The sequence below is a fragment of the Chrysochloris asiatica genome, unplaced genomic scaffold (genome assembly GCF_000296735.1).
Source record: "Chrysochloris asiatica unplaced genomic scaffold, ChrAsi1.0 scaffold00007, whole genome shotgun sequence".
Lineage (NCBI taxonomy): Eukaryota > Metazoa > Chordata > Mammalia > Afrosoricida > Chrysochloridae > Chrysochloris > Chrysochloris asiatica.
This window is the reverse complement of record NW_006408525.1, coordinates 32,539,360-32,555,413: the sequence shown is the minus strand read 5'-3', so window position 1 is coordinate 32,555,413 and position 16,054 is coordinate 32,539,360. Positions and strand designations below refer to the sequence as shown.

General features: G+C 37.0%; 1 protein-coding gene across 4 annotated transcripts in view; it reads left to right on the top strand.

Annotated features, from left to right (window-relative positions):
• The window catches only part of LOC102829882 (cell division cycle protein 27 homolog), an 82,821-nt gene that overhangs the window by 28,274 nt on the left and 38,493 nt on the right, over positions 1-16,054 (top strand). For 2 of the 4 annotated variants that reach the window (XM_006833549.1, XM_006833551.1), the window contains 7 exons: positions 473-627; positions 731-942; positions 2,389-2,503; positions 4,711-4,826; positions 11,496-11,595; positions 12,772-12,979; positions 13,182-13,354. In XM_006833549.1, the coding sequence (XP_006833612.1) occupies positions 473-627; positions 731-942; positions 2,389-2,503; positions 4,711-4,826; positions 11,496-11,595; positions 12,772-12,979; positions 13,182-13,354 (1,079 nt within the window). Of the gene's footprint in view, positions 1-472; positions 628-730; positions 943-2,388; positions 2,504-4,692; positions 4,827-11,495; positions 11,596-12,771; positions 12,980-13,181; positions 13,355-16,054 lie in introns of all 4 variants that reach the window. The other 2 variants (XM_006833548.1, XM_006833550.1) reach the window with 2 other exon arrangements.

Here is a 16,054-nt window from a genome sequence, read left to right as displayed (position 1 = left end):
GTGAAACTAATAGAATACCTGGGGCCGAAACTGTTATGTGACTAGACCTGGGTAGTATGGGGGATGTGTCAGAATATATGCTCTGAGGTGTGTATAAATGAACCATTTTAAAGCAGTGTTCTATCTGTATACACAAATGAGTTAAAATTGTAATATCTACACTAGTTTTTACTCCCATCCTTGCCTTTTGCCTTGAAAAAAGAAAGCTGTAGCTGCATTCTGTTTTAAAACAAACTTAAAAATGCACTTTCCTGAAATGTATTATGTTTAAAATCAGTATTCTTGCAGTTTAAATTTTTCCCTAGATGTATAGCTTTATCTTGGGAATATAACATGATGGATGGACTTTTGGGAGCTAAATTTGATTAGCAGAAATAAGAGAATTTTGAAATTCTGTATAAGGCATAATTTCCACTGATTTATTCATATATGAGAAACAATCCTCATTTCCTTTTTTTCTTGTTCTTCCCAGGTGAAAAGCCAGATCCTGACCAAACATTTAAACTAACATCTTTACATAACTTTAGCAACTGTCTACCCAACTCTTGTACAACACTAGTATCAAATCATAGTTTATCTCACAGACAGCCTGAGACAGTTCTTACGGAAACACCCCAAGACACAATTGTAAGTGTATCATACGTTAGTGTTCAGAATGTTATGAAATGTAGAAAGCATGTTCTGAACCAAATGTAATGTAAATGACATGGTAGAAAAATTTCTATTTCAGGAGTTAAACAGACTGAATTTAGAATCTTCCAATCCCAAGTACTCCTTGAATACAGATTCCTCGATGTCTTACATTGATTCAGCTGTAATTTCACCAGACACAGTCTCTCTTGGAACGGGAACTTCCATATTATCGAAACAGGTTCAAAATAAACCAAAAACTGGTCGGAGTTTACTAGGAGGACCAGCTGCTCTTAGCCCATTAACCCCAAGGTAAGAAAAATAGATACTGTAATAGTGAATGATCTTAGAAGAACTAGATGATGCCCAGCTACTACTACCAACTGCTCTGAAAAGAATCACATTAGAAGTTCCCAAATAGAGTGGAAGGCCATGTGGAACAAAACTTAAAATTATTAAAACGATTGGGCTTAAAAGGTCAGAAAAAGATTATAGAGATTGTGGCCCTCATACACCCTACAGGTCTGAAACAGAGCTCACCCTTGTGACCCAATTTGCACCTGATATACATGTATAGGGGGCACAGCAACACTTGTAAAGTATACTCAACATGGAATGGTCAGCCATTCAAGATCAAAAGGGCAACATTTACCTAAGAATAAAGTTCAGAAGGGTTGGGAAGGAGGGTGGAATGAAAATAAGAACCATAGGAAAGAAGTGGGCTAACTGTTGTTGCAAGGAGGGGATTGCAATCATTGAGATGAACAAAGTGTAGGATTCGTTGAGTGTAAAACTGGTGCTCTTCTCTGTAAACCTTCATTCAGTTCACAATAAGACGTTTCAAAAAAGAATCAATAAAGAAAAGTAAATGTATTTTATATTAATGAGCAATGTAAATTAGGCTGAACAGCATATTCCTAAACCACTATGGAAATGAAGGCATTTAATAAATCAATAATGGACAGATCCTGCTTTCAGAAAATGAGAGAAGTACACTGCTTGGAATAAAATAATATTAACTATTGGAGACAGTTTTAAACTGTTAGATATGTCTTATTCAGCAGGGTGCATATTAAAAGATAGTTCCCTTGTAGCTCTGCAGCAGTGGAGAGTACTGCCCCTCGCGCTTGAAACATTGGTATACTTGTGATGGAATCAGCAATGGCTTTTGTTAAAGTGTTCACTAAAACACAGAGGAAGAATTTCTGTCTATCAGTTTAAAATATGAAAGAGACATTTCATTTTCTCTAGATGCATTTCCCTCTGTAATCATGTCTAAATTCCATAAATTCCAAAAATTTTAAGTAACTATCATTTGAACCCCAGCAAGATGGATTGACCAAGTGGCAGCATCATTGGGCTCAAGCATGGCAACAATAGTGAGGTTGGCCCAGGATCGGGCAGCGTTTCGTTCTGCTGTGCATAAGGTCGCTATGAGTTGGCACCGACTCAATGGCACTTAACAACAACAACAATCCTTTGAATCTTAGATTTTTATAAAGCCCCTCTTCGTTGTTTCTTTTAATTCTTCTGGAATCGGTAGCTTACCTTAGTTCCTTGTTTGATTTTTTAAAATCTTCATTATGGTGGGTGGAATAGTCTACATTCACAGCTTATTTTTAATCTGCCCCTCAGATCTTCACTGCCCCCAAAACTGATTTGCCATTCTCTTCCTTTTAGACCTTCTAATTTAAGTATACTGCTGCTTTATATATGCCTTGATGACTTTTTGACACCTTGATTTCAACCTCTTCTCAGTTTTGGGATTTTGCCATTAGAAACCCCAAGTCCTGGAGATGGATCCTATTTACAAAACTACACTCACACAACTTCTGTAATTGATGTGCCGTCCACCGGAGCCCCTTCAAAAAAGGTACTTTCCATGCAAAATGCAGCTTAGTGTTAGGGAAAGAATTGTATTGAAAATTCCAATCTGTTCCAGTCTAAGGTCATTATAGGCGTCTTGGCAAGTGCAGATGGTTAAACACTCAGCTATTAGCCATGTGAACCTACCCAGAGGTCCTCTTGGACAACAGACCTGCAGTCTGCTTCCCAAATGTCAGTTTTGAAATCCTATGGGGCAGCTGTACTCTGCACACATGGGGGTGCCTTAAGTCAAACTCAACTCAAGGGCAACTCACAGCAACAAAAGATCATTTCAGAGAAATCTCACTTTGTAATTTCTTTTGTCCTAGCGTTACATTGAACTGAATGTTAGTCATTGTTGTCAGAGCATCTTGTTTATTACAGGTTACATAAAGCTGGTAGTTCTTTTGTTTAAGTAAGATTATAGCTCACAAGTCTAGTTCATTTAGGTTAAATCAAATAAACATTCAGATGTTAACTTTTCTTTAACAAAATTAATGTTTTATAATGTTCCTTTATGTGGGAGAAAGATGAGGCTTTCTGCTTCCGTAAAGATTTACAGCCTCGGAAACCCTGTACAGGGTCACTGTGAGTCAGAATGGACTCCATGGCACATAACAACAACGACAGTTTGTTGATAGTTGAGGCCAAGGTGCCATTTGGTTAAGTATATAAGTTAGTCTATCTCCTATTAGAATAAAATTTGTTTATGTATGTAAAATGCCTTTTGTCAGGCCTGTTGTTGTTGCTAAGTCGATTTGGACTCTTAGTGACCCTGTGTCCAAGAAACAGCTGGTGAGTTAGAACCACCGACCTTGTGGTTCAAACTGACCTTGCAGTCCAGTGCATATCCTACAGCACCACACGTCATACCTACAGCCTAATGAAAGTTCAAGAAATGGAAGCTAAATAAGACATACAAATATATGAATGACTGAGGAGTAGTACCTTTCCTCTCCTAGAGACATGTTTATAATGTAGTTCTTTTTAACATTTCTTCTTTTGCTGTAAAACCTCAGAATTCCCCCCACCAATTGCTTTAATAGCTTCTTAGCAAATGATCATAAAATCTCCAAGAGTAGTAATAAGGGATTGCAAAGTAGTTTATGCATGAATTGCTTAAAGTTGGGAATTACCTGCTATTGTTATGGGAGTGGAAATTAGTTGTTTCTTAGTTGTCTATTATAGCTATACGTGGTAGGATTGTTAGCATGACAGGTGAAGTAGGCTAAAATCAGGAGAGAGCCATACCTACCAAGGATAAATTAGGCAGTGGAACAGGTACAAGCCACTTGTCTCATCATCTTCTGCCCCTGTTCCCTGCATATGAAGTTTCAAATAAGAAGGGATGATCACTGATGTAGAATGCAGAATAGGCTAAAATAAGATTTTCAGATCTGGTGAGACCATGATTATCAGTGATTTTGTAGTGAACGATTTGAGAATTGTCTATAGCATATAGAGTAGCAGTAAGTTTAGAAAGAAATTATTTAGTGATTTAAAAATCATCTACTGACAATACTCTTAGATCACTTTGTAAAGAAGCTAGATGATGAAAATGAATACAAATATGATTATAAATGAGAGGAAACAAAAAGACCAAGCAAAGAGTAGCTTTTTCTCCAAGGGAGATGAATTAATGAAAGATTAGAAAACCAGAAAGGGGATTAGAGTCTAAGAGCAATAATATCCTTGGAATTTGGAAAATAATTGGATATTTTTATCTTTTCTTCTAAATCTTACTGTTTGTACTAAGTGCCAAAGAAGCAAAATAAAATCTTGCTGTTATTTTTTAATATAGTAAACTTTATCATAAATCTTGATATAGTATGTTTTTAAACTTTTTTTTATCTCTAACGCCCAGTACTTAGCTCCAAACAGAGAAGATTTATAATAAATGGAAGACACCACACTCAGATAAAAATAATAACTTCTGGGAATTTGGAGCCTTGCCTTTGAAACTAAAGAAAAAAAGGAACTGGTAATATAGAAATAAAAACACTCTGAGGTTAAAATGAGGCTTCAGACTCTTCATATTAGATAAATAATGATTTAGTAGCAGTTCAGTCCTTTTAAGATGATGGTAGTTGTTGTTAAATGCTGTTACACTTTAGAAAATCTTTGATTAGGAGGATGCAAATGGACTAGTTGTATCTTTTATCATTTACAATGCAGTTTATAATTCACAAACCTTAGACTTTTTGTGTTTTACAGTCTGTTGCCAGAATTGGTCAAACTGGAACAAAGTCTGTCTTCTCTCAGAGTGGAAATAGTCGAGAGGTAACTCCAGTTCTTGTAGCACAAACACAAAGTTCTGGCCCACAAACAAGGTATTTGTTATGCTATTATTAGTGGATGTTGCTCAACTACATTTTTCCTTTCTTTTCTTGCTGTAAAATATAATTCTTTATATTTCTTTAATTTAGATAGGATTTTAACCCATTCCCCAAGAATGTTGGAATACCTGCTATAAATTATAAATATGTAAATTTGAAATTCCTAACTCAGTGAAAGACTAGTGCTATTTTCAGTTTAATATTATAATGTAAATCAAGACAAGAATTAACTAAAGTATTTTTTTAATTTACTGTCTCATGAATCTGTTTAAACTAAATATTCTAAGCACTATTCCAAAATATTTTTCTTCATATACCTGTTACTGTATCTGTATGTCAAGTATAAATTATTTTCATTCCTCCCCCAACATGCATGTCTATAATCAGATCATAAAATTAATTTTCAACTCCTCAATTAGTGAATTTATTTTACACAGAAAGGGTGTTACATGGAATTTCTTTTCCTGTTCAGAGATTCAAAAATAAATTATAACTCATATTACAAAAGATTCCCCTCTGTCTTCTTCTAAATGAGTGAACATGTACCATTAATAATTAAAATCAACATAATTTGCATATACCCTTAAGGGTATTAACGGTCTCATTATTTCTGTAAGGTTGGGCATGCTAAGTCAGTCTCATCTTGACTGTCAGCTTCAGACAGGTGACAGTAATTGCCAGGTACTCTGTTATGAGAAGAATACTGAGAATTCCTGCTTAGCAAAATTATATAGACAGAGTGTATGCTAGTGGTTCTACAGGAGAATACCTGAAAAATCTGCCTAGAAAGGCTTGTGGGGTAATTCTACTCTGTCACATGAGGTAACTATGATTGTCTAAATGTAGTTAGCAGTAGTAAATGCTAATCCTAAAGATTATGTGACCATAACTACTGAATTGTAACTATAATAAGCTTCAACTATTAATAACTTTGGAGTCCTGGTGTGGTGCTGTAGGATAAGCAGTAGACCATGAGGTTGCTTTGAATTGCATAGTCGTAAGTTCAAACTCGCCAGCCGCTCCTTGGAAAACCCTATACAAGGTTGCTGTGATTTGGAACCATTTCATGAGGGCACTTAACAACAATTAACAACTTATATCCTTTGTGTGGTTATTACATTTTCTTTCCTTTATTGCCTTATTAGCAATCACTCTTGGTTTTGTCTTTTTAGAGGTGGTTTTAGGTTTATGTTGTTAAGTACCTTAGAGTCAGTTTTAACTCATAGCAACCCTGAACAGGGTTTCCAAGGAGCAGCTGGTGGGTTTTATCTGCCAACCTTGTGGTTCGCAGTCCAGTACTGATCTTACATTGCCACACTTTTTAAGTTTATTGTATACATCTAATTCATCAAAGTCTACCTTCAAGTAATACTATACCACTTGGCCTACAGTATAAAACCTAACAACAGTGTGCATCCATGCTCTTCCCGTGTCTTTTTCATTGTCATATATTTCTTTTGTTAATGTAAAGAGTTCAATTTGAATTCATTCCATCAGTTCCCAGCGCCTTGATCTTTGCCAATGCTTTCAGTGCACCTTGGACTTCCTCCTTCAGTATCATTGACTCTTGATCATATGCTACCTCTTGAAATGGTTGAACATCAATCAACCATTTCTTTCTGGTACAATGACTGTGTATTCTTTACATCTTCTTTTGATGCTTTCTGCATCGTTCAATATTTTGCCCGTAGAATCTTTCAATATTAAAATCAATGCTTGAGTTTTTTCCTCAGTTATTTCAGCTTGAGAAATACTGAGAGTGTTCTTCCCTCTGATGTTGTAACTCCAGGTGTTTGCACAATTTATTATAATATTTGATTTTAACTTTTTGAGCTACCCTTTGAGATACTCTGTTTAGGTGTTTTACCTTCTCATTTCTTCCATTTGCTTTAGCATCGCTACGCTGGAGAGCAAACTTCAGTGTCTTTTCTGAGATCCATTTTGGTCTTTTCCTCCTCCTTGTCTTCTTAATGACCTTTTACTTTCTTCCTGTATGATGTTCTTGATGTCTTCTCACAACTCTTCTGGTCTTCAGTAATTAATGTCTAATTAATTCATCATATCTGTTCTTCAGATGATCTCTAAATTCAGGTGGGACATGTTCAAGGTCACATTTTGACTCTCGTAGACTCTGAACTTGCGTATGAGCAGTTGATGGTCTGTTCCATAGTCAGCTCCTAACCTTGTTTTGGCTGATATGGAGCTTTTCCACCATCTCTTTCCCAGAGGTAGTCAATTGTATTTCTGTGTATTCCATCTGGTGAGGTCCATGTGTATAGTCATCTTTTATGTGGTTTAAAAAAGGTATTTGCATTGAAGAAGTCATTGGTCTTGCAAAATTCTATCATGTGATCTCGAGAATCATTTTTATCACCAAGGCCATATTTTCCAACGACATTTTATTTTTCATCTTTAGAAACTTGGTTTGGATTTTTCCTTAACACACTCATGCTTTCTTCTACCTTTTTTAATACATTATTGTTTAGTGCCATCAAGCTGGTTCTGACAACAGTGACCCTGTATAGGGGTTCACAGAAGCAGCTGGTGGGTTTGTACCTACGACCTGCAGTTAGCTTGCGGTTAGCACTCCCTTGCTTATCCTATAGCACCACACTAGTACTCCGTTTTGAATATAGACAGCATATTTATAATGGCTCTTGTCATATTGTTATCTACTGCCAAAAGAACCAATAGATCAGTTTTGGAAGAAGTGCGGCCAGAGTGCTCCTTGAGGCCAAGATGGCCAAACTGCGTCTCTCATACTTAGGACATACTGTCAGGAGGGACCTGTTGCTGGAGAAGGCTCTCATGTTTGGTAAGGTGGAGGGTCAGAGAAAAAGTGAAAGACCCCCAATGAGATGAATTGGCCAAGTGGCAGCATCGATGGACTCAAAGCGTGGCAACAGTAGTGAGGTTGGCCCAGGATCGGGCAGTGTTTCGTTCTGCTGTGCATAAGGTCACTATGAGTCGGTACCGACTTGATGGCACCTAACAACAACAACAACAATGATGTCTAATTCTGCTAACTACATCATATCTGGGTCTGTATTGATTGGTTTATGTCTTTATTGTAGGCCATATTTTCCTGTCTTCACATGACTGGTTTTTGTTTTTCATTGGATGCCAATTGTTATGAATTCTACATTGCTGGATTATTATTATACCTCATTCTTTTAAGTGTTTTTAAGACATGTTCTGGGATGCCATATTTAGCTACTTGGAAACATTTTGATCCTTCTAAGTCTTGATTTTAGGCACGAGAGAGCAGCTTTCAGTCTAGACTAATGTTACCCCACTATTGAGGGAATACCCTGTGAGTACTCTGCCCAGTGACGCATTTATTATGGAGTTTCTCCACTCTTGCTGTTAGAAATGTGAACCATTTCTAACTGCTTCCAGCTCTTGGTATTGGTTCTAAGAATTAATCTTCTTCTCCTTCCCAATAATTCTTTTCCCCAATTTCTGGGTGTTTTCTCTTATTCCTGCAATAATGTTTTCAGCTAAACACTGAAGGGAAATTCCCTTGCAAATCTTTGGAGTTCTTTGTTCTGCAAATTCTCGCTCCCTTGGCCTCAAATTCTCCACATTTTCTTAAGACCATTTCAGGTAGATCATTGAGCTCTCTCTATGTGTTCCCTTCCCTTCAGTGTCAATTCTTCTTAAGCGTGTGCTGCCTATTGTCCAGTGTCTGAAAACCATTATTTCATGTACTTTGTTAGGTGTTGTAGTTGTTTAAGGTGGAAGGATATGGCTTGCAACAGAAATCTGTCTTTGTATCTGGAAAGATGTTGGTTTTTTTTGTTTGTTTTTTTTTATTAGAATGATACAGTACTCTTAGCTAAATTATCAAACCGTTAGACATTTTCTCTATGTAAATTTTCCTCTAAAAGTACTGTTTATAGATTTCCATACTATTTGTATTTATTACTACCAGGATACTTTATACTTTATGAGAATACCATAAAACAGCGATGGTACTTACAGACTTTACAAAAAATTATTTAAAAATCATTGACACATATTCACATAGCTTGTAAGTGGTGGAGCCTGATTCTGAGCCTATGCAGTCTGATCCCATAGCACAGTCTTTTCACTGTCAAACTCCTAGTTAAACAAATGTAAGTTGTAATGCTTACTATAGAAATATTTCATATTATGTGACCAATGTTTCAAAATTGCACAGTATCCTGCTTCTTTTTGGGGATGCTTATCATATTGGGGGCATTTTTTTCCCTTGTGTCATGTCAGTCTTTGGGGCTAATACAACACAAAACCAAATGGTAATATAGGAATCATTTGTTTTCTCCACCCTCCCAGCCCTAGAACCTTTTACTTTTTTTTTACTTTTTATTGTGAATTGAGTCTAGATTTACACACGATCATTTGGTTTCTGTTTAACAAATCTACACTCATCTCAATGATTGCAATCCCTTCTGTGCAGCAATAGTGATCCACTTCCTCTCTGTGCTTCCTGTTTCCATTCCACCCCCTTTTCCATTCTAGCTCAGCTTTGTCCTGGATAAATGTTACTTTGTGATTTGGAATGATTGACCATTCCATTGTGAGCATACCTTACCAGTGTTGTCCGCCCCCCTGTATACCTGTCTAATGCTGCTAACAATTGGGAAAACTTCTTTTTATTATTTTACTCCTACCCCACGTAATTTACATTATTCTCATGCAGACTTCTGTCTATTTAAGGCAGGGATATGGTGGGGAACCTTTTTTCTGCCAAAGTTTGTACATCATTCACAGGCCACACAAAATTATCAACTTCAGAGTTACCTGCTATATTTGGTCAAACATTTCATTAATTCACCCTTAAGCCACTCTTTGGAAACCCTGTGTAGGGTAGTTATGAGTTGGAACCAATTCGATGGCATTAACAGCAGCAACAGTGTAATGGCTAGAATTGCGATTGCCTTGGTAGGCCCCGACCAAACGATTTCTCAGGCCTTACTTAGAAGGCCAGGGCCACACGTTCCCTACCCCTGACTTAAGGTAATCTCAGTACCGTTCTCAGGCTGCCCATGCTGTGAAGTTATTCTTTCCCACTTGTCAGGTAAAACACTTTTCTCTAAGTTGTTGTTGTTAAGTGCTGTTAAGTCAGTCAGTTCCGACCCATAGTTACCCACAGGGTTTCCAAGGAGCAGCTGGTGAGTTTGAACTGCCAACCTTGCAGTTCAAGCAGCTTTGCAGTCTGGCGCATTAACCCACAGCGCTGAGCTCTGGTAGCGTAGTGGTTACGAATCGGGCTGCGAACCTGAAGGTCAGAAGTTCGAAACTACCAACTGTTCTGCAGGAGAAAGATGAGGCTTTCTGCTCCCATAAAGATTTACAGCCTCGGAAACCCTGTACAGGGTCGCTATGGGTCGGAACCGACTCCTCAGCACATTATCACCACCACCACCACCTACCTGGTAAGTAGAAGACTTAGTGTAAGAACCCAGGACAGTCTGCTTCTCTTAAGTAGGCAATCTTATTAGTGAAATGAAGAGCCCTGGTGGTACAGTGGTGAAGTGCTCAGCCACTTATTAGAAGCTTGACGATTTGAACCCACCAGCTGCTCTGCAGAAGAAAGTAACTGGCAGCTTTGGAAACCCTGTACGGTGCTCTCTTCTCTTTGTACTGTCATTATGAGTTCAAATTAATGGCTGACAAATATTAACAAAATGTAATTTATAATATAAATGACACATAGTTCTCCCTCTTAAATAAAGGATCATATACTTTTTTTAAATAAAATGCTTTATCCAAATGACCTCACTTGCCAAAATTTTTACTTTTGAATGATCAAGAACAGCCTTTGGCAGTTTTTACTCACGGGATAGCATCTGTTTTTTTATTTTTAGATACTTGTTCGGGTAACTAGTAGGATTTCCCATAAACTGTGTAAAGTAGTAGGCAGTTTAGTCCATAAACTTGTTATTGTTAAGTGTCATAGAGTCAGTACTGACTCACAGCAACCCTATGCACAACACAACGAAACACTACCTGGTCCTGGGCTAACCTCACACTTGTTGCCAGCTTTGAGTCCATAAACTAAACCACTCTCAATTAGATGACTTCAGGTTCTTATGGTGTTTGCTTTCTAAGGATGAAGTTCTTAAATCTTAGGGTTTGTCTTTAAAGTAAAAATTGTGTCCAGATTTTATTTTTATCAGAATCCTTTTACCATAAACAGAGTAAACCTTGATAAGGCTGTTCAAATATACAGGTAAATAACTCCTCAAGTATTATATTTCCTAGTGGATTTGTATATATTTGTTAGCTAATAATGCCACATTTGGAATGTCCATGGCCAGCTCTCTCTTTCGTTTTTCCTTACTTGCTGTAGTTGCAGATGAGGGCTAGAGATAATTGGCCTTAGATATTTATTGTTTACCATTTATTGGCACCAAATTTTTATGTAGGTTGTTCTGAATTCATATCAGCAGTTTTAGATAGAATGAAGAGCTATGGTGTAATCTTTACCATTTTATGGTAACATAGATAGCTTTTAAATTTTCAGCTTTCGTGGGGGAAAAGATAGAACCAACAAACTCATCAACTTTAGAGTACAAATGCGATAATTGAATATCTTTCATATATCTGAATTGAAACAAAATCAATCGTCATAAGCAGAATGCAAAAGAAATGTCTTCTTTTATCATTGTTTTTTAGTACAACACCTCAGGTATTGAGTCCCACTATCACATCTCCCCCCAACGCACTGCCTCGAAGAAGTTCACGACTTTTTACTAGTGACAGCTCCACAACCAAGGTAATTTAAAGATGTTTAAAAGTCACACATACTCAGTACTTCCCCTCCCCAGAATTTCCTTCATCAGTGCCTCTATCTATTATAAATAACTTCCCTTCAGTTTGTTCTTATAAATAAGTGTCCTTAAATTTACAATGTAAAAAAAAAATGTATTTTTACTTGGATGGCCTATACATTTTATAATTGTTTTAGTCCTTTGATGAATATCATAGTCGCAAAATCCTATTGTTGGAGAACAGGTTGGGGAACTCCCAGGTAATAGGGTTGGGGGCATATGACTAGTAAAGGATAGCACAAGGAAATTTCTCTGATGTGATGGAATAGTTCTTAATCGTAGTGGTTAGTTGCAGGCTTCTGGTGTGGTGCTGTAGGATCAGCAGTGGACTGCGAATCACAAGATCAGCAGTTCAAACCCACCAGCTGCTCCTTGGAAACCCTATGTAGGGTCGCTATGAGTCGGAACTGACTCAACGACACTTAATAACAAATGGTTAATTACACAAATCCATATGTGTGATACAGTTTCATAGAACCATACCAAAGAACAAGAGAAGAATGCATGTAAAACTAATGAAATCTGACTAAGGTTTGTATTTCAGTGCATACATAGTATTGGACCCGTGCCAGTTTCCTAGGTTTGATGATGTAGTATAATTATGTCAGAGGGGAGTTGGATGAAGAATTCTCTATATTATTTTTGATAGATCAAAATTATTTCAAAATCATAAGTTGTTAAGGGCCTCCTTATCCTTTTGCAAGTTTCCTTGACCCCCCATTGCACATATTATAGGCTACCTTGAACTTTGACTTGTACAGATCAACACTGTATGACATCAGTTATAATGGTTCTGAGATACTTAGGTTGGATTACATATCCTTATATTCATGTTTTTAAATACTAAATGACAGTGTGATGTGCTTTCAGAAAAGAGCAACACTTCGTGCTGACTCTCACCTGATGCGCTAGCTTGTTAGGTAGTGCAGTCAATTTTCTGAGCTGTTGTATTTAAAATTAAATTACCTTGAAAACCTTTGTTTTTATGAAAATTTTTCTGAGAAAAAGATAGATTAAGATTGGACACTGATTTGTATATAATACTTGAGAAGGGGTTGAGAAAAAAAATCTGAAATACATGAATATGACCAGTGTGGGACTCCTCTCCCCGCTTCTTGCAGGAGAATAGTAAAAAATTAAAAATGAAGTTTCCACCTAAAATCCCAAACAGAAAAACAAAAAGTAAAACTAATAAAGGAGGAATAAGTCAACCTAACATCAATGATAGCCTGGAAATTACCAAATTGGACTCTTCCATCATTTCAGAAGGGAAAATGCCTACGATCACGCCTCAGATCCAGGCTTTGACTCTACAGAGAGCAGCTTCAGGTCTGTTTCTACTGCTTAGTAGCTTCTTTTATTTAATTACTCACGTATTTTAAGTGAGCCTCTTAATGTCCATTATAATGCCTTTAACATTTTCTTTATAAGATGTTGGATTTTTTAATGAGTTATTTGATAATTAGTCTTTCTGGGAAAGGAAGCTGTTTTGTGTGTTTTCTCCTTTGTTTACTATATTGTTTTCTCCTAGAAGGTTTGATGAGCCTTCTTCGTGAAATGGGCAAAGGTTATCTAGCTTTGTGTTCATACAACTGTAAAGAAGCTATAAACATCCTGAGCCACCTACCTTCTCACCACTACAATACGGGTTGGGTGCTGTGCCAAATTGGAAGGGCCTATTTTGAACTTTCAGAGTACATGCAAGTAAGTATGGAACAGTATATCTATCCATGCCAATCTAGAGATAATTAACTTTTTTCATGCTTGGGAAAATTAGGTCTAAAAAGGTAATGTTTATTATGTAATACCAGCTGCTCCTCAGAAACCCTATACAGAGTCCCTATGAGTCAGAACTAACTCGACAACACTTAACAACAATCTTCATGCTTAATTTTGTCTAATTTTGTCATTTATAAATACAATTCTTTTCCTTTTTTTAAAATTTTAAGCTTTTTATTGTGAATTGAGCAAAGGTTTACAGAGCAGATCATCAGTTTTGCATTCATAAAATCATGTATTTTGCTTCATAACAGTGATTTGCAATTCCCTCTGTGTACTATCAGTTAACAGTATTTACCTCTATTCAAAAAAATGCAATTATTTCTTGTGGTAAAGGGTGAGCAATTTAAATTCTATAAAATTACATGAGATAGTATTGTAGTAAACCAATTATAAGTATATTCTTATGTGATAACTTGTACTCTACTTACTTGGAACTGAAATTCATGTTTATGAATTGTTGTTGTTGTTAAGTACCGTGGAGTCGGTTCCAACTCACAGGGACCCTGCACAGGATTTCCGAGGCTGTAAATCTTCACGGGAGCAGAAAACCTCATCTTTATCCCGCGGATCCTCTGGTAGTTTCGAACTGCTGACCTTGAAGTTAGCAGCCCGATTTGTAACCACTACACTACCAGAGCTCCTTTTGCTATAGCTATAGTCTAAAGCCTTTCTACTGTACATTGTATTATCTACTAGGATGAAGTTTTGGCACTTAATAGGTTTTAAAAACTTAAAAAATGCTATGAAGAAAGTTGTATTTAATTAAGGATACAATGCCCTTATCCTTTTCATTTTAATTACATTCATTGTTTAAGTTATTTGTTGTTTGTGACAGAAAAGTTGAGGATAATTAACCTAAGTTGGTGGTGGTGGTTGTGTGCCACCGAGTTGGTTCTGACTCATAGTGACCCTGTATAGGGTTTCTGAGGCTGTAAGTCTTTACAGGAGCACAAACCCTCATCTTTCTCTCATGGAGCAACCGATAGATTTACACTGCTCACCTTGACGTTAGCAGCCCAGCTCATAATCCACTACATTACCAGGGCTCCTTAGTTAACCTAGAGCCAAAGAAAAGTCTAATTCTGAATATAAATAACCTCTCTGTTTCTCCTTACCAAGGTACTTTCTCCCCCTTACTTCTAAAACTAAAATAAAACACCCCTTCTAACAAACCTGTATGTTAATGAAGTTTCTCTAACATGGATTTTTTATCATTGCTAATAGGTTACTTTCTGCTGTAGTCATTTTCAGTTGTTCAACTTAGATTTAAGTACTAATTATGTGCTAGGCTGTTTTCTAGAATCCGAAACACAGCTAGACAAGATTTCTTAATTCCTGGAGTTTACATTCCAGTGGAAAAAAAAAAAAGAAAAACAATAAATGTATAAGGACATGTTGTTGTTGTTAAGTGCCGTCGAGTCGGTTCCGACCCATAGCGACCCTGTACAGGGTTTCCGAGGGTGTAAATCCTTACGGGAGTAGAAAGCCTCATCTTTCTCCCGCGGAGCGGCTGGTAGTTTCGAACCGCTGACCTTAAGGTTCGCAGCCCGATTCGTAACCACTACGCTACCAGAGCTCCTTGTATAAGGACATGTGGTTCTCTAAATCGTATGCAGAAAAATACATCATGGTAAAGATTATTGCAGGACAGGAACTGTGGTGCTCAGAGAAGAAAAGTTCCTCTCCTCCCCTTTATGAGCCATGCAGTGATACAGGAGAAACTGTTTTTCCAGGCAGAGAATAAATGCAGAGGATACCTATTCTTGGAAATGTGCTTAGTAAAGAAAAAACAGTTGTAGTTGGAAAGTCTTATTCATTGCTCAAAACCAAACCTGTAGCCACTGAGCCGATTGGGACTCATGGCAGTCCTACCTGTTTGAGAGTAGAACTCTATGTAGGGTTTCCAGTGTCTATAAATGTTAGTGAGGAGCTCTGGTAGCCGAGCGGTTACGAATCGGGCTGCTAATCTCACGGTCAGAAGTTCAAAACTACCAGCTATTCTGCGGAAGAAAGATGAGGCTTTCTGCTCCTATAAAGATTTATAGCCTCAGAAACCCTATGCAGAGTCACTATGAGTTGGAACTGACTCCACAGCACATAAAAATAATAACAATATAAATGTTAGTAAACGCAAGTGCCATGTAAAAAAGGTACAGCAATCTACTTCAATGCACAACCTAGTACAAACCGTTTCTACCAAGCACGGACCTAATCCATATTGGATAAGAACATTCATTTAATAAGCCCTTTTCAAAATTGTTTCTAGTTTCTTATTTCACAGATACTCTAAAATATAATTTTGTTGTTTACCCCAGTTAGAGAGCAATGACCCAAATATTTTTTTTAAAGCTTTTGTTGCCATTTTAATTTAATGAGTTTTGATTTTTTTTTTCCTCTCCTGACTATATTGTTGTTAAGTGACACTGAGTCAGTTTTAATAGCAACACTGTATAGGGTTCCCAAGAAGATGCTGGTGAGTTTAAACTGCCAACCTTGTGGTTCAAACTGACTATTCAGTCTAGCACCCTGCCTTAGTAATTTTTAAGGGAAGCAACAGAGTCTGAAAAATTTGAAACCAAAAAGTATCTCTGTATTTGATTAGTGGATGGATCTGCTGTCTTG